The sequence below is a fragment of the Triturus cristatus genome, chromosome 2_1 (assembly GCF_964204655.1).
Source record: "Triturus cristatus chromosome 2_1, aTriCri1.1, whole genome shotgun sequence".
NCBI classification, from domain to species: Eukaryota; Metazoa; Chordata; class Amphibia; order Caudata; family Salamandridae; genus Triturus; species Triturus cristatus.
The window spans coordinates 672,147,006-672,166,651 of NC_140581.1; the positions used below are offsets into that span (position 1 = coordinate 672,147,006).

At 41.9% G+C, this 19,646-nt stretch overlaps 1 protein-coding gene across 2 annotated transcripts in view; it reads left to right on the plus strand.

Moving 5' to 3' along the window:
• The window catches only part of WDR36 (WD repeat domain 36), a 580,433-nt gene that overhangs the window by 14,775 nt on the left and 546,012 nt on the right, over positions 1-19,646 (plus strand). For both annotated transcript variants that reach the window (XM_085632587.1, XM_085632588.1), the window contains exon 2: positions 14,453-14,480. In XM_085632587.1, the coding sequence (XP_085488713.1) occupies positions 14,453-14,480 (28 nt within the window). The remainder of the gene's footprint in view (positions 1-14,452; positions 14,481-19,646) is intronic.

Sequence of the window (19,646 nt, forward strand, 5' to 3'; positions counted from 1 at the left end):
TCAACATCAGTGGGTGCTAAAATTATTTGTTAGCTGTGCGACACATACAGTGAGTTTTTGTTCAACAGATAGCGAGATCCGAGAGACGGGCAAACAGGAACCTTCTCACTAGTGCTCTGGTTAGATGGATGATGTTACCATCGGACCAATTAAGGCACTTAGAGAGCATGACGTGTCTTGTTAGGTTATTTTGTGCACGGTGGCTGGAAGCATGAATATTTTAATAAACCAGTGCTTCTGTAATGTATATCATATTGGCTTTGGATTACACAGAACAAGACCGCACCAAACACTAGTCTCTCCTGCCTCCGACATTTAATTTGGGTGTTTTTTCTCTTTTTCTGTCTATCGTGATGTGAAGGGGCCAACTGCTGTTCTATTCCATTACAACTGCTGTTACATTCAACTGCAACTGCTGTAACAATCAAGTATTATTTTCTCAGTTAAAGTGAAAATATATCTTCAGTAGTAAATTAACAAACTCACTCAAACGCACCCTTGGTCTCTCGGGCGCATGCATGTTTCCTCTTGCGCGGGCCCAAACCTCGTCCATCGGCAAGTTATTAAGGGAAATGGCAATGTCATCATTTTGATAGCTTGAGCAGTATGTCTTTTGAACAGCAATAGAGCTCTTATGCAAAAACATATCATATGTTTGCAGCCAATTTACAGGGAAGCAGCAGTAACATTTTATCATAGTTGAGGGCCTAGTAGCTGCTTCCTATTAACTTGCCCTTTCTGACACCAGTCTTAGATTAATTTGATTTCAAATGGAAAATCTGCCATCATGAGTGATGCATGACTTTCTAGGAAAGACTCTGGCTGAACGACAATTATATTCTAGCCAGTTTCAGACCATTACAAGCACTGGGCCCGGCAGAACCTAGAGGACTTCAGTAACTAATTCTAATATCACGTCTACTTTTAACTACAAACACCACTACAAAACTACATACTGACTGAGTTTGTAATGCAGCACCACAAATAAACTACTCTGCTACTGTAATCCTGCAAGCGGTGTGTAAACACACACTTTGTACTTATAGTCGTTGCTTACGAGAAACAAGGCTGGCAGTAACTGCGCCTCTTTTACTGCCAGCCTTGGTTTGCATAAGCAAGGATTGTTAGTACTAAGTGCGTGTTTACGCACCGCTTACAGGTTTTCAAAACACATAAATGAAAGGCATTGTCACTTACAATGCCAATACGTCAAACTCTCACAAAGGCGAGACCTATTATATTTGCACCACCCATTGCGTCCATTATGGCTACCTTTGGTCTATACTGCTATTTCTCGGTGACAGTACAACCATTTATTTCCTCTTTCTTCTCTTATGATTCTTCTTTGATCTGAAAAGCACTGTATTTAACTGTGTAGCATCCTTTGTGTCCTGCCCATGGCCGCCATTCATTCATTCGTTCTTTCTAATCAGACGTTTCAGCTGTCACCCATGTCTGTTGTTTTCGGTCTTACAACAGTCCCACCATTTAGTCATTCTTGATTTTCTTTGCTACTAGTTCCTAATTTCCACCATTTGTCCTTATTGTCGACTTCTATTTCTCTTTTCTTATAAGACTTCACTGGCACCTCTACACTAGTTAGTAAGTAAGTAAGTAAATCTTTATTCGGTTATAAAAAACAATAATAACCATTAAAGTACAGATAAAACATATCATACACAATGCACACATTTTAAAAGATTCCTTATAAAAATGAACATTAGTTCAATCAAGATTTACTCTATGTTTAAAAATACACTTTAAAAACGTACTAACATATTTCGTAGTCAGTATGTTATTCAGGAGTTGTAGATGCAACATGGCGGGACGACACCTTCTAAGACCAAGGGTTCTCAACAATGGGATTAGCCATAGTTTGCGATGAGTAAAGTAGAATTTGCAGAACAATACCGTATGCATTGTTGATTGTTCCGACAACTCATCACAAGGGCACGCCATTAGACCCTCTTTCCAGTCATGATTTTTTGGGAAGGCTACAAGCCTATGGAAAACATTCAATCTAAATCGTGTCAACAAAAAACGCTCAAATTGTGACTCGACATAGGTCAAGTATGGTTCCATTTCCAGTGTGGTCATGACTATCAGGGAGTGTTGAGCAGATATTTTTTTTATCTCCTTACTCAACCGTAATTCTTCCATGTGACTGAGGGCCCTTATTTTTAGGTCTTTCTTCGAAATTTCAGCAATTAGTTCGGGGTTAACATAGTATTTATTGAGCCCCAAATCTATAAGGAGGTTTTTCACATAAAGCAGCCAGTCAATTTTCCCCGCGTGTTCCAGAGACATGCAATCAGCCACTATCTCTTTTGTGATTGAGTTTTTTGTTGACGTCCAGATACGGCGCCACAACAAAAGAGGTTGGATTTTCGCCAAATCTTCGATATGGGGCAGACCAAGTTCTGCATGACAGGCAAAGGTGGATGCTCGCTTGGGTGCCATCAGTAGGAATCTCAAAAATGTGTTCTCTGCTATCTGGAGGGCATTGGTGTTTTTATGTCCCCACAACCCCGCCCCATAAAGTGCGATGGAATGACACTTTGCTTTATAAATGCGGAGGAGCTCTACTGGTGGCCTCTTTCCAAGCTTCTGGTTAAATTTTATAAGGGCAATAATGGCTCGCAAAAGTTGGTGTTTGCGGGCTTCTATAGCCGCTTTCCAGTTAAGTTTGTCATCTATCATGACCCCAAGATATGGATATTGTGTAGTCGAATCCACTTTCTCTTTGTCAAGATAGATAGACCTTCCCCTTTTCTTTCCCTTTCCTGCCTCCATCACATATGTTTTTTTTATATTTATTTTGAGGTCCAAGCTACCCATGAATTTTGAATATCTATCTAAAGCTTTCTCCAACTCTCGCGGGGTACGTGCCAGTATTACTGCGTCATCCGCATAGAGAAGGGCAGGGATCGGGCGATTTTTCACTCGTGGGAGGTCCTGGGCCCCTTTCAGCATCTCTGCCTCAAGACCATTCGTGTAGAGGGAAAAAAGAAAGGGGGCCAGGACACACCCCTGCCTCACGCCCCTCTCCACATTAAAGGAATCCGATAATTCACCCTGCGTTCCAAAACGGACCCTAGATGAGGCATTAGAATACAGTGCCCGTAGGAGATACACAAGAGCTGGGTCTATGCCCATATGAGTGAGCACTGACCACAGCTTCGAGTGGGAGACGCAGTCAAAGGCCGCGGAAAGGTCGACATAGACCATGTGTAACCTTCCTTGTTTTGCTGAGACATATTTACCCATTAATAGGGCTAAGTTCAAAGCCTGTTCAATTGTTCCGAAGCCCTCTCGGAAGCCAAACTGGATATCAGATAGTATATTACGGTCATCTGCCCAATCCTGTAGGCGCTGGAGAACCACTCTGCCCAGAGCTTTGCCGAGGGAGTCCAGTAATGAAATTGGCCTATAACAGGTCACATCTTCCCTATTTCCTTTTTTAAAGATGGGTACCATAATCGATTGGGTCCATGTTTTAATTAAACCACAGTTCATTGTTGCATCAAACACTTTTGTTAGAATTGGAGCCCATAAGTCTAATTCAGACTTAATCGACTGGTACACCGTCTGGACCAGGGGCTTTTCCACTTTTGCTCTTTTTAACCGCATTTATGACCTCATTTAAGTCAAATTTTAGGGGAATCGGAAATAAACTATCTTGTGGACTCTGGTTATTTTCCTCTAGTAACTCTACTCCTATTACTTTGCCAAAAACTTTTGAAAAGTGGTTTGCCCATATTGGGCCCTCAATCGCTACTTCTACTCTTGGCATGTCGCTGGTATCTATCAAAAAGGGGGACTTCACTACCTTCCAGAACTGCTCACTATTCCGATTCCGGGAACTCTCCTATAGTTGGTCCCAGAGCGCTTTTTTCAGTTCTTGTTTTCTAATTTTGCAGGCTAGACGATAGGACCTCCTTAATCTGCATATTTACTCCTGATCTCTTACAGATTTCATCAGCGCTTTTTTTAAGGATTTGTGGGCCAAGGTACACTTATGGTCAAACCACCTATTTTTTTTTTTTTTGGCCTTATTCCCTTTCATATTTCTGGTTAAAGAGTCATTCGACTTCTCCATAATTGAGCTAAAATTATGTAATAGTTCTTCTTCACTAGTATCATTGTCGAGGCACTTCACAATAGCGGGATATGTCACTTGAACCACCTTGTTCATCAAGGCCACTGAGTCTATCATTCCCCACCCTATAGCATAGCCATTTGTTTTTGTGAGGTGGATGTTATTCTGGGTAAGTGTGGCCATTATCGGGTGCGATGTATAAAGCCCCTGGTCAATGACCAGCTCAAAAGCTAATGCGGCGTGATCACTTAAAGTGTTGGGTATCAATCTAAAGCTCTGGGCCTTACTTTCGAGTGTTGTTGAAACCAATATATAGTCAATCGTTGACTCCCAACCCCTACCCAGATATGTGGGTTTTAGCTGGCCAGATGCGATGTTAGTTTCATTCAGGATTACTAGGCCTAGCTCTGACAGTGTTTCATTTAAAAAGTCACCAACTTTAGTGTGGCAGAAGTGAGTCATATACTTATCTGTTTCTTCTGCCATACCACAGATATTACTATTTTTTACTTCACAGGGGTGGTGATTGAAATCGCCACCCCAAATGATGCTTGGGACATCTGATCCTAGCATTTTTTTTATCAAATTAAAAAGTTTGTTACGGAGAGTCCCAAGTAAATTTACTCTCTCATTTTCCGGGACATTATCATATGTATTCACTAGAATTATTGTCCCGTTCTTCGGGAATGAGAGTTTCAATATCTGATAGTTAGGGTATAGGTTAAGTGGTGTTACTTTTAGCCCAGATATGGTGTTTTTTATATATACCGTCAGGCCCCCCTTGGCCCTACCATGAGGACATGCCACTGCCGCTGAGAAATAAGTTTTATAGCCCATTAGATGCTGTTCATTGGTAGACCATCTCTCCTGTAGACAGATTACATGGTAATCTTGGGTAGAATCCAACATACTTCCGTTCATTATTTTGGTTCGTAATCCTGCGATATTCCATGACATGATTTGTATTATATTGTCATCCTTTCTAAAATCGAAACATTTATTTATACAAGCTGCCTCTACTACTGGTACATGCTCCGAGAATGTTTCCACTTTGTCAACCATCTGCATAGATTATTACAGAAATTCCCAAGGGTGGCAGTATCAGCTCCTCTAAATGGTGTTAAAATTGGACCTGGGGAGAGGTTGCTACTTTCCATTCCCTGTATTTCTACACTTTCACTTGGGGGAGTGGTATCGTTAGAGATGGTTCGATTTACCACAGTGGGATTTTGTGTTCGGACCTGTTCTAAGTTGAGTCAATCTATATTTTCCAAACCACCCAAAGCTGAAAAACGATTATAAGTAGGTATATTAAACCTCTGTTGTAGCTGGGCATAGTTGTTCTGATATAGTGGATTTATGGTCTGAAATGGATATTGGTTATTAATCGGGTAGCTCCCAAACTGGGGGTTAGGCAGATATTTACGAGCGTTTTGATAAAAAAATTGATGGTCTGCTTCCCTCCAGCCTTTGTAAGAGTCTTTTGCAGAGTGGGATTTAAGATGGGGGATCAGTTCTTGTGGATAAAAATAGTTGACGTAGTGTGTAGAAATAGCATCCCCTCCTCTAGCTTCATACCAGTCGCCAATACATCTAACGGCTCTATGGTCCCTGAAGTTTATGATTATCACATCCCCCTTCCTTTCTTTTGGTCTTGTTCCCACCCAGCTCGTTCTTCTCACCATTAAAATTTCCCCATTTATATGTGCGGGAAGTGGCCGATTTTGATTCAACCAGTAGATGATTTTATTTTTTAGGGCATAATAGTCCTCCCTGGAACTCTCTGGAAGTTCAGGTACCCCTGTCATAATGATCGTATATGGGGCTGATTCCGGGGGTAAGTCCACTCTTCTAGTTGGTTGAATATACTGGCGCTGGGGAAACGGTTCGCAATTTCCATTATCCATTGTATATTTTGTTGATGTGCTATTTTTTCCCTCAGAGTTATTTACATTTTTATTTTTTAGGTCTTCGGCATTTCCTCTCATTTCAGATATGAAACTACTGCCCACCCTTGTTTCCCTATCTATTTTTATGTCTTTTAGTGGGGGATTAATCTTACTATTGTCTGCAATTTTTTTCAAAAACTTTCCCACCGATTTTTTTCCCCCAATACAATATGCGTTTCCCTTGGAATGCCACTAGTTGATCTGGCAAAGTAGGGAAAGAGGTGGCTAACTCGACAGTGGTGGTTTTAGTCTGAGTTTTTAACAGTTCAGTTAGTGTCAAATTAATCCCCTGCATTTGCTTGCCCAAATCGTCCTGGTGTAGGCTTATTAGTCTGGTCCTCTCAAAGAGGGGGAGTAAGAGGGACTTGACCATAACCTCTATTTTTGTAAGTAGTTCACCCAGGGGGTCCGTATCAGTAGATAACCCTATATTATTAACGCTTGAAGAAGGGTTATTCGTTGCTACAAAGTCAATATGAGTCAAGGTTTGTGCTATGAATTTGGTCTTCTTATTCTTAGCCAGGAATGGTATAACGGGAGAACCTTGTCTCTTTCTTGAGGTATGTCTGATATCGGGAGACCCTATTGTCAATGGAGAGGATATTACCAGATTTGGCGAATCTGATAACCTTGATGTGGATGAACTTATTGTGTGATCGGTAGGGGGAACCATGCCTGGGAGGTTTATATCTGAAACTATTTCGTCCCTTTCAGGGATGGAACCTACTCCCTTGTTCAACACCCCCGGGGAGAGTGCTTTTCCAATTGTGCCCAATGAAGAGCGTTTGCCAGTTAACAAATCAAGGGATAAACGTTTTTCTGTTTCTGCAATTTCCTTCTCTAAAACAGTAGTAACACGTTTAAAAAATTGATCTATAGTGCCAGAGACAGGACCATTAGATGTGTTAACAGTTAAGGAGCGTGATTTTCCTATGTCTGATGGCATATTTTTAACCTACACAGAATTACTAAGGGAAAACAGTGCACAAACAAGTCCAAAAGCTCGATGATACAAGGTCCGAGGCTTATAAATGTTTATGATAGTGTGGGCATACAACTCTTACCACACAATAAGGGTTAAGGGGGTATCCCGTCCTGTCCTCACTCGTCCTCGAACGTCCTGAAACGGCCCGCTCTTTGCCCGGTCTTCGCCCCGGGTTACGCCCCTCACGCGTCCCGCTACCGCGCGGGGAGGTGTGTATTTAAATTACAAGAGGGGCGGGGCCGAGAAGAGGAGCCAGGTGCGGGCGATGACTGGAGCACGAAGCAGCCTGGTCCTCGCAGTCCCGGGTAAGTTAGTTTTACAAATAAAAGTTCCCTTGCAAGTAGAGCGCCACCTGCACCCACACTGCAGTCAACACGGCAGCGAGGGCACAATCGGTGAGATCAGGTAACGTCCGCAGCCCCAGATGGTATTCACAGCAGCGAGGATGATTCTGGCCAAGGATTCAGCAATGTCCACAGCCTACGAGCGGCAACTTCTGTTTATAAAGTCGATCCTCTTTGGCTACAATTTTAAAATCTGTGAGGTGCGATTATTTGAGATCACGCCTTCAATCAATTAGGCCTGCCATTCTCCCATTCGGCGTATTCTCCCGTCGCTGTGCGCACTCTGAGACCAGACTGAAAAACCTCTACACTAAATAATGAGGTCTGCTAGTTGTCTATTCTTTTGTTTACCCCCTACCTATCCCCCCCTTGCCTCCCTTTAATGAACTTCCTTTCATTGGCATACTCTTTCAGATGAGAAATACATTTGTTGTCAGGTCTCCAAAATGGCAGGATGATGGCTCCCATAAGCCTTCCTTAAGGTTCTATGAAGCCCACGTGTTACTTCTGCTGTAGATTATTTACCTCAAACGCGTGACTTTGCAGTTAGTGGAGATTATTCATTTCCTGTTAACACCAGCCAAATGTAAATATTTTTTTTGCAATCATTTATTAGTTTTCTCCCGAGAAGAGCGGTATAATCAGAGTTGTTGGGTTTAACTCCATAATCTAGTCATCAAAAAGTAGACTGGTATCCATGATAACTTAATACACATTCTTAGTCGATCTAATAAACAGAAAAGAGAAGTAATCAATTATTTACTTTATCAACTACTACTACTACTGGAGGTAATGGTTCACAACTCCAAAAAGACACTTACGTTAGTTGTTTGGAAACTCCTACAAGCAACTACTAGAATTGCATTCCTTGTGAAATAGCTCAATCATCATTATGGAAAAAGATTTACTTGTAACCTCAATAAAGTTGCTTAGTGTGCATTTCGGCACCATATCATGGGTTACTGCCAAACCCCTCAAATATTTTTGTTGCTGTTTAGTAGAATCAAGCCACTTTACTAGTAGTGGAAGTGACTGTTACTTTGGTGGCAGCTGCTGCTACTGTTGATAAGCTGACTGAGATGCCTTCTTTAATATTTCAACAAGGGAAACCCAAGGATCACTGGGGGCCTGGGATAATGCCTATAACAAAGATCATTTTCAAAGGAATTTATGAAAACCAATTTCAAGAGACACAGTAGAGCAGTGAATATTGGTGCAAAACAAACATGCTTTGTGCTCTCTTTATGAGGTGATACAGTCAAGTGATGAGTTATTATCAATAAGTGTATCAATAAACAGAAAACAGCACAGCCCATTACAGCAAGTTCTCAACAATCATTTAGAGTTCTTTTTTTGAAAGTCAATGAGTTTCTATTGAATAAAAACGGTAGGCTCATCATAAGGAGTCGGGGTATACAAAGACCCAGAGAGAGTGGTGAAACAATAATGGAGAGAGGCTGATCAGATTGAGGGTAAGAAAAAGAAACTTGAGCCACTACAGGCCATAAGCAATATTCATCAGACCGTACTTACATTATGAAGGGTAATACAATTGCTAAAGGAGGGGGTCCCTGGTGACAAGCCTCAAGAACAGGGAGACTGGGAATGGCCTACATAAAAAGAATGACATGAGGAGCTGCTTAAAATCCGCATAAACGGTAGTAATGGTGAACTTGCTGTAACAGGCTGTGCTGTTCTTCTGTTGATACACTCAAGTGATAAATCATTATCAACCTCCTCAAAAGAGAGCACTGAATATGTTTGTTTTGCACCAATATTCACTGCGCCGATGTGTGCCTTGAAATTGTTTTTCATAAACTCCTTTGAATAAATTGTTTGCCATTTGGTTTTTTGCATCAAAAGTATTGTTACTGGGGGTCAGCGTGTTTTTTGTTATGGCATACCTTCATGTGTCACTGAAGAAGAGAATAGCCAAGAAAATTTGACAGGGGATTCCTAATAATATGATGTAATGATCCCTAGCCTTTTGCATTTTTGATCTGCGCGGAAGTAATTGTTTAGAATAGTTAATATTTCTCAAACTGTATTCAGAATAGTCTTGAAAGGTAGCACATGCATCACTTTACTTGATTTAGTTGATAGCAGAAAGCAGACACCTATTAGTTTTATACACTGTATTTTTGAATCCTGTATCACAAGCTTACAAATCATCAATGTGCCAAAGTTTTCATATTTGTATGCCCAATGCTTGATTAAATCACTGTTCTGAAATCTGATAGCTTACTACTGTCAATCTGGCTAAAGGAATGTCTGTATTATCATTTTCTACTTGTAGATATTAAATACTTAATGCATTTTGGGGGGGGTCTCCTGAGAGCAGAGGCGCTCACCCTAGGAGGTCAGTACAGGGTCTCAGGTGGCAGACTGGCAGAAACCAGTCAGCAAGTACACCAGAGGCTGGTAGATTTTCAGGAAGCATCTCTAAGGTGCCCTCTAGGTTCATGTATTGGTAAATCTAACACTGGCATAAGTGTGGGTTTATCAATACGAGATGTTAGATACCAAACATCCCTATTTTCAGTGAAGCTATCATGTAGCTGGGAAACTGATGTTCCACCAGTGTCCAGCATAGGTCTTAAGATGGATTACCGGTTGACTTAATGTGCTGAGAAACAGGGACCCCCTGAAAGTAATAATGGTTCCAAGGGCAGGAGACAAGGCAACAATTGTAAATAAACACCCCTTGGCACCTGGGTTTGAGCAAAATAACTTTTGAAGATACTGGCCTGAAGAACATGTGAAAATAGAATTACAGACTATTTTATTTTAAACCTCAATGTAGGAATTGATCAGTGGGGTATGTAATCCTCCTGATCCTACTGCTCAAAATTATAGAAGAGCTAAGTACCTGGAAGTGTCATCACCTCTCCCTTCTTGGATGCATTGCCGCTATTAAAAGGTCCATCCTACCAAAGATTTTATTCCTCTTTCAGAAACTGAAGGTCTCCCCCCTCCCCCTCCACTCAGAGGGACGCTTCCGGCGATGCAGAGGGAGTTACTCTGGTTTGTGTGGTTGGGGACTAGACCACGCATGAGAAAGATCTTGAGCTACCTATGCCTAGAAGAAAGGGGGTTGTGAATCCCAAATTTGCAGCGGTACTTTCAAGCTATACAGATGCAATACCTGGTGTAGTGGAGTAGAGAGGAATCTGAAAAGCACTGGTTATTCCAGGACAAGGCAATCTCGCGGCTCCCTCTTTGGAAGTGACCTTTTCTCAAGAGATCGGATAGGCAGCGAAGTCTCCAGAAGTCCCCTATCACAAAGACGATTATGGAAGTGTGGGGCTATGTAGCAAGTCGAAGAGAGCTCATCACATTCCCTTCCCCCATGACACCTCTATTTGAGAACGGAGATTTCACTGCGGGCTTACAAGGGGAGCATTCGCGTCTTGGCATCAGACGCCATGCATTGCTGTGGGCCACATGTTCGACGAGGGGGGAATCTTCTCACAACTGCGTCAACAATATAATCTGCCGGAGACAGAGAGGCTTCCTTACCTCCTGGTGCGACATTGTTTGCTACACCTCGCTAAGCTTCCTACAGTCAGCAGATGCCAGATACGAGAAGTGGCTAGTTACAAAACCCACAGGTAATCAACCGATCTCCAAACTCTATGTATTGTTGTGCCAACCTGCTCCCTCACATCTGGTGTAGAGACGGCCACTAAAATAGTCACCTATTGGCACCTAACCCCAGTGCGTCTTAACAAGGGCAACCCAGAGTGCAGCCCTGACTTCTGGCGCTGATGCGGCGTAGCAGGCACGCTCTTACACTTACTCTGGGAATGTCTGAAGATTACAGCATACTGGGCCCAGATTCTAGACGAGGTACATACACACTTTGACACTCAGATTCCTCGATTCCCCGCATATACAGTACTAGGCTTACCTAACCCGTTGACTTTCCCACTCAAATCCGGCAAAGGAAGACAGATGGGTTTGGTACAAGGAGCAGCGCTCCAGAACATTCTTGCTCATTGGGGGACTTCTGTTACTCCCACACACTTGGGGTGGCTCCATAGACTGTGGTATATTCTTAGGATGGAAAGGATGTCTGCTGACCTCACAACTTCTAAGACCTCTTTCCGTGAGATATGGCACCCGTTTATAGCACTTCTGTCGACTGTGTTTAGAGAACTTACATGCCCTAAATACCTACGCATTATACGGCTCTCTGAATTTGAGTAGATCTCAGCATTACTATAGGCTGCGAGGGGCAGATACATCTCCTCACAGTAGACCGGTTCTGCATCCTGTTGATGAGTACTGGGGTAGGGAGTGGTTTTTAAGTCTCGCCTATGCAGCGCGCATGCGCTGCATGCACTGCATAGGAAAAAGACCTATAGAAATCGCTTCGGCTTTTTAGCCAAAAAGTGCACGCATTGCATTGCTTTCAATGGCAATGCGTGCACGTTTGGCTATTCCCTTGCGGGAGCGAGCTTTGGCAACACATGTTTGCTCGCACCCGCAAGGGAATCGCTGAGTGTTCTCTCGCACTCCCCCTCCTCCCCCCTCCCACTTGTTATCCCAGTACTGTTTCACTTTCGGGGCCGCGTTTGTGTTTCAGTACTTGTTTAGTTCTGGCGTGACAGACTATCCGTCTGGTGATTATTGTTACCATTTCTTGGCTCCTCCCAAAGGAATTTTACTCTCTCAGCTCACACAATTAAAATCTAAGTCTTGTGCAATAACTAACTACAAACAGTGAATTTACTCATCGGTGGCGAATAACCACTTCTGAACAGTAAAAGGACTCGTGCATAACTTCGGTTTATTTACAATCTCTAGATATAGGATACATGCCGTACCCTCTCTGCAGTCTCTTAGGACACTTCATCCCTCAAAAGTGGTGTGCACACTACTGTTATTCAGTAGCGAGGCTATGTTGGAACCTATATTGTGTGGTGTCAAATAGTTTGATGAAGTACATCTCAACCCGAAGAATGTGGTACATCGTTGTGCTTGGTTAAACACCATAAGATGGCAGCTGGTGTGATCTTGGACAACAGCATGTACAGGGTGAGCTGAGATTACCTGGTGTCTTTGCTTGACGAGCGCAGGAACACCTCAGTCAGTTGCTGGGTGAGGAGTTTAAACGGAGGGGGAGGGGGATATTTTATTGTCAATATACTGTGCTGTTCAACTACACTTTAAGATAAGTATTCCATCGTCCAGTGAACACTCCAAATGTGGAATTTAGACATTCTTCTCCAGAGTAGCATCTGCAAACCCATCGCAAACGCTACTGAATCCTGTCTATGGTGCCCATATGGTCCTTTATCTATTTCTTTGGCTTCTTCGGAGTATAATTTCTTAGGTGACTTTTCTGTAAAGCGATACGAATGCACATATTATTAAAAACCTACCCGGCCAATTATGAGCCATAAATCATGGGTGTGATGTCATTCCTTTAAATCAGGCAATGGCTTTATGCAGTGCAAACAAACGAAGCCAGGTTCTATAAAATGCCACCTGGGGGTTGTTTTGAGAGATACTCCGAAGCTCTGTCTCTTTCCTCTCAGGGTCCAACAACCTCTCTCATATATGGCCATCTACCTTGCTGTATAGTTGATTACCTCTGCATAGGAAGTACATGTGCAGAGAGCATGTCAGGCAAGTTATAAAATAAACAAATAAATCTCCCTGCAACCCACTCCAATAACTTTATCATCGTAACAAAAAGAAACTAGTGGTCTTCATTTTAAATGACGGACCTGCATACAAATCAATATATTTTGTAGCATTAACACTGCAGAACTAAAAGAAAACCGAAATACATTTCAGGAATTGTCAGGGTGAAAAAGAATAAATGAAACATATTTAGACTGCAAGTACCAAAACCTTTTTCTTTCCAAACTGAGAGCCACACACTTTCAAACATGAACAAGCATTGGCATAGCCAATAGGTCTCGCTTTTGGGACCTTATAAGTATTTAGTTATGCAACACAATATCCTTGGTGCAACAACATCAACTGTTGCATGGCTAAACAATTATAATGTCCCAAAGGCGAGACCTATTGGCTATGCCAATGCTTGTTGGGTTAGTTCTTAGTCTTCTTTCTGTTAATACTGAATCCCCACATGACCAGTGAAGAGCCACTTGTAGCCGTGATCTGTAGGTGTACTGAAAGTAACGAGCAAGTTCGCTCATATGCTCTATGTTAATGTTCTTGATTCATGTAAATAAAAAATGTAAACCATAAAATAAACTGTTTCATTTTCTTTCTTGTATATCTTTTCATTGAGTACTGTTTCAGAGAATGCAGTTGTCTTTTGCTGGCTCACTTGCATGTGGTCCAATTAACAAAAAGTTTGAGCATTTAACTTGGAATAGGTGTCAAAAATGTTCCTTCTTTGCCTTTAACTACCGACCTTGCTTCTTGGATTTGTGAGACCGTGTTTGCAATTTACAAGCCAGTGCATGTTTCTGGTCATTTTCTGGTGGGTTCCAACATTTGAAATATATAGGCTTGTGGGTATTTACATGCATCGTGATGGTAGTTTCACGATTGTAGAATCATACGGAAACAAAATAAAAAATTTAAATGTCAAAAGGCACTTCTCTGGCAGGTTTACATATGCAACTTTTTCCACCTGGTCAAAAATCGGCATTTATTTTTACATTTTGCCTATTTGCGCAATGAAGGATATAATCTCAGTCGTATATTTCATTAAGTATTTGACATCTGATTTGAATCTCTCTAAATTTTTACATGTGCTCCAGATGTTGAGATCTATCGTATAGATGCAATTTTACAAGTTCTAAAGCCATAGTTTTGTAAATGGGGTCGCATGTGAGATATTGGAAAACAAAGTTTTTAAAGGGTTACACGTGCATGCCTGTTGTTTTCCATTTTAAAACATTAGTAATGTGGTTTTCCCTCGCACTGTATCTTAGAAAGCTTCTTTGGACAGATCTATAAACAACGAGTAACTGATTACTTTCAGTCTGGGCGTGCTGTTATAATAGCCCATCCTAAACATGTAATTTTGTGTTTCTTTTGCATAGATAAGTTGAACTTGGAAACTAATCTACTGTGCTCTCTCTTACAGGTGAACAAACTTGGGATAGTAGCAGTGAGTAAGTATGCAGACTTGTAATACTCTTTAAATGTACTTTGAATTCAGGGCTGTGGAATTTTATAAAACATCTACTTGGCCAAGGGGCATAATGCTTACGAAATCTACTTTTTTAAGTTTAAAGAATTTTATTAGGTAATGAAAAATAAGAATGCAATACAGAATATCCATTAGGAAGGGGAGAGAAGAGGGAGAAGGGAAAAAAGGGAAGGGAGGGGAATGCAAAATACAATAAGTAAGAGAGAGTGTACAACTAAAGAATAATCATGGGCATTTGGAGAGAGGCGAAAAAATTGCATCAATCATATTATAAACAACTAAGTACAAAAAGAGTGAAAACAAAACAGTATGTTGGAAGATTATGGATGAGGGAAGGGCATCATGGGGGTTTAGGAACTTCTTGTTGAGCAGGCAATGGACGAGAGGAACGGGCAACACAATTATCTAAATACAACGTAATGGGGAGCCATAAGTCCGCACGTTTAGTTGCTGCTTGAATAGGAAAAACAAAGGCGTTATCAAGTCTATGATTGTGACAGAAATTATACCACCATGCTTTGAAAGAAATATTAGACGTATTTTTCCAATTAACAGTAATCTGTTGAAAGGCAACGGCCAATAACAAATCAACAATGCGAACATACATATCTACATTATCCCAACTAGGAGATAAACTGCCCAAGAAAAGGTGAGTGAGAGAAAAAGGGATACAGGTATGAAAAATAACATTGACTTGAGCCCACACCTGTAACCAAAAAGCATGCACATGCTTACAAAGGAATATCATGTGAAGTAATGTAGCATTGGGAGAGCCACATGACCAGCATTTGTCTGAGGTGTTGGGAAATCGCTTATGTAGTGTGGAAGGAGTGTGAAGTAGTCTGTTATAAATGAAAAATAAGGATTGCGTCAAGAAAGCCGCTCTAGAAGTTTTACGTAATTTTGTCCAAACTTTGTCCCATCGAGATATCGGCCAATCTATTTCGAGGTCGATTTCCCACTGAGATTCAACCTTTGACTTAGGTCTGAGCAGTTCATGCGTGTGAAGGTATTTATAAATAAGAGACGCTGTGGGATTGGTACGCAGGAGAGAATGAAGTTGAGAAATAGGGATGTGCGGAACAGGGAGAAGAGGAGAAACCGAGAGTCGTTCATGAACCTCCAGAACCGCAGCTTTAAGTAAAAGATATTTGGAGAGAAAGTATAGGGGTAGATCAAAAGAAGAACGGAGATCAGGGAAAGAGAGGAAGGTGGAGCCAGAGAATAGCTGCGAGATCCAAATCAATCCTCGAGTTCTCCAAGATTTCCAATAAAAGGGCTTATGGTCAATTAAGAGATATTTATTATGCCAGATAGTGGAAGAAAGTAAATCAGCAACGGTCTGAGGGGGACCAGGGGCAGCAGACAATAAAAGCTTAAGAGTATACTTGTGGATAGAAGTAGGAAGCGAAGAGGGCTTGCGAGAAAAAGCAAGGTATTCTGCAAAAGAAAACGGAGAAAGGAGAGCGCGCTCAACCTTAATCCATAGAGGGCAAGGGGAAGTGGAGTCTTGTAGCCAGAGGGAAGCTTGACGTAATAAAAAGGCCTTCTGGTATGCAGGGAAGTCAGGAAAGTTGACACCACCCTCAGAGGCAGGACGGATAAGTCTGGCAAGAGACATTCTGGGTTTTTTGGAGTTCCACAAAAATGAAGATAACGTTGAGTTGATCTTTGTAAAGAATTTCGTTGAAATGGGTCATCATTTTAATAGTGTCGAGACGACCCCACCAGGATAGGTATAAAGGATGCCACCTTGCAGTGAGGTCAGCAATCTTCTGCGTGCATTTGGACATGCATAAAGAGACAGTGTGCGAAATGGAGGGGGTGATGTATAAACCCAGATACTTAACATGAGAAGGACACCAAGTAAACTGAGAGTCATGAAATTCTTGCTTGAAAGTGAATTTGGTCAGGGGAAGAATCTCGCATTTGTCATGATTAAGTTTATATCCAGAGATAGAGGAATAGTTCCGGACTTCGTTCAAAAAGGCAGGGATAGATTCTGCAGGGTTGGAAAGAAAGAGTAAAATATCATCTGCGTAAGCAGCAAGTTTAATATGGGAGTCTGCAATCTGGAAACCATGAATGTCAGGATTCTGACGCAACCTGGATAAAAAAGGCTCTAAAGCGAGGTTAAAGAGAAAGGGGGACAAAGGGCAACCCTGGCGAACGCCTCGGCCTAGATCGAAATAGGAGGAAATTTGACCATTCGCAAAAACTGCAGCTCTGGGATGCGAGTATAACAGGGAGACTAAAGAGATAAATTTGGGGCCAAAACCAAACCAAGTGAGAGTGTGAAAGAGATAAAGCCATTCAACTCGGTCAAACGCCTTTTCAGCGTCTAGGGCAATCGCTGCAAGCGAGTGTTGACAACGGGAGGATTTCGACAGGATGTTAAATAAAAGCCTAGTATTATCCGTGATATACCGACCCTTGACAAACCCGGATTGCTCTTCGCCTAGAAGATCGGGGAGAAGATGGTCCAATCGGATCGCCAATGCTTTAGCAAAGAGTTTGTAGTCCATATTGACTAAAGATATGGGCCTGTAGTTTTTGCAGTATTTTACATCTTTCCCAGGCTTAGGTATCAGGCAGATATGGGCATCGGAAAACGTCCCCGAGGAGGCACCATGGGCAATAAAAGTGTGAAGAAGGGAGTGCAGTCGTGGAATCAACAATTTAGAAAAGTGAAGGTAAAATTCGACGGTGAAACCGTCAGGGCCAGGAGCCTTATTGGGTTTGAGATGTTGTAATGCAATGAGTAATTCCTTTTGTGTGACGTCGGATTCTAAAGAGGAAAGGTCAAGGGGGAAGTTGGGTGGTGTGTGAATGGTGGAGAAAAAACGAGCAAGGGAGCTGGGAGAGGGTTGAGATTCAAATGTATACAAAGTCTCATAGAAACGTGAAAATTCAGCAAGAATATCAACATCTGTGTGTTTCAAGGTATCATCAGAGTCATATACAGATTCAATATTTAACTTATTATGCTTGATCTTCAAATAATTAGCTAAGAGCTTTCCTGCTTTGTTCCTACCCCCATAGAATTTAGCAGTAGACTTCAGCAAGTACAAGGAGGCGTCCTCCGTAGATTTCTCATTAAATTTCATTTTTGCAGCAACAAGAGCAGTCAAGCTATCAGCAGAATGAGAGGTAAAATATGCATGTTCCAATTTCTTAATGTCAGAAAGGAGGTTTTTGGTGAACCTTCGCGCAATCTTGCGTTTGTCCGCGACGTAACTGATAATGAAGTCACGCGCAGCTGCTTTGAAAGCATCCCAGATAATATGATCAGGGAGAGTGACGTCATCATTAATCAGAAAAAATTCATCAAAAAAAGAGGTGAAGGTGGTTGTAAACTTGGGATCTGCAAGGAGGGAATTGTTAAACCGCCATCTTCTGGGGCCAGTAATCTTAGGGAATACGTCAACACTTGTAAGGACAGGAGCATGATCAGAAAGCAGTATTGGCCCTATCTCAGAGTGAAGAAGTGATTGGGCGAGATTGTGGGAGACAATGATGTAGTCGAGTCGTGACTGGGAATGGTGGCAAGGAGAATAAAAAGTGTACTCCCGTAATTTTGGATTACAAAGGCGCCAAGAGTCTACTAACTTATGCTGCGAAATAGCATGGCTGAATAACTTATGAGGTCTGTTGGGAATGTGGGGAACCCTGGACATCCTATCGATAAAGGGATCAAGAGGTTGATTACAATCCCCCGCCAGAACAAAATTGTGATCCATAAATTTGGTTAAGAGTGGAGAGAAATCAGCCCAAAAAGAAGGTTCACCCGTGGTTGGGCCATAGACATTGAGCAAAGAAATTGGAACACCTCTGAGTGATAGCTTGGCAAAAGCCCACCGACCAGAAGCATCCGATTCGTGGGCAAGGACCTGAAAGGGGAGAGACTTGCGACATAGGATTGCCACACCATTTCGTTTGCCATCACCCTGTGAGTAAAACAGTTCACCCACCCATCCACGCTTAAGCTTAACAGATTCTACATCAGTTAAATGCGTTTCTTGGAGGAATGCAATATCAACATTCAATTTAGCTAGGTGTGATAAAATCCGTTGACGCTTAATCGGAGAATTGATACCCTCCACATTCCATGACAATAAATTCAATGACATAACAGTAACTTAGCCATAAAAAATGTGGAAAACATGATTAAAGAAAGAAAGACTCCTGAAAAGGAGTGAAGACAGAAAAAGAGAAGAGAAACCAATGGAGATATAATGAAGTAAAGGAAAAATAAGTAATCGAAAATATGAGCATTAGTAAGAAAGGGAGAATAAAAGGCAGCAGTATCAAGATTGAAATAGATAATCAGAAATAAAGAAGAGGATGAAAAACAAATGCACCAAGAAAAACAGAAAATGTAACTCTTACACAAGCAAAGGGTTCCAACCAGAGGTAGGAAGACAAAATATAGACATGTGAACAAAAATGAGAGCAAGGAGAAGGGAGAGGGGGAGGAATCGAAGGAAGGAGCAACGGATGCATAGGAAAGACAGATGAGGAAATAGAGAAGGGACATACCTACAAAGGAAGGGTGCGAGAGAGGGTGGAGGAGGGAAGGAGCCACTTGGGTGAGGCGACACATCCAGGAGCAACGAGGCGGAGACCGGGAGACATCATCAAAACACGAAAACAAAAGATCCTGTAAAACGAAAAAGAAGAGAAAGGGATTAAGACAAATTGGGAAATTATGATGAGATCATGAGAAACATGTAAAACAAGGGACAACCAGCAAGCATAAACAGTGAGGGCTGGCAAAGTGAATATCCAGAGAGTCAGAAAAACTCAGGTTAATCACAGCAAGAAAATCATAAAATCACAAGTCAACCAGGAGCAGAGGAGAGTGGTCCAGAGGCATCCATAGCAGTTGATTTGTGCGCATTGATGAAGCTTTGCAAGCGCACTGGATCTTCATAAGTGGTAGTATGATTGTTATGAGTAACTTTGAAGAGACATGGGTGATAGAGGCCATATCGCGCTCCCATCGCACGTAGATCATTTCGGAAGCTCAGGAAAACCTTACGACGATTGGCAGTAGCCTTAGCATAGTCCTGTGCGAAGAACAAGGACGAACCAGACCAAGTCAGATTTGGAGAAGACTTACCCGCTG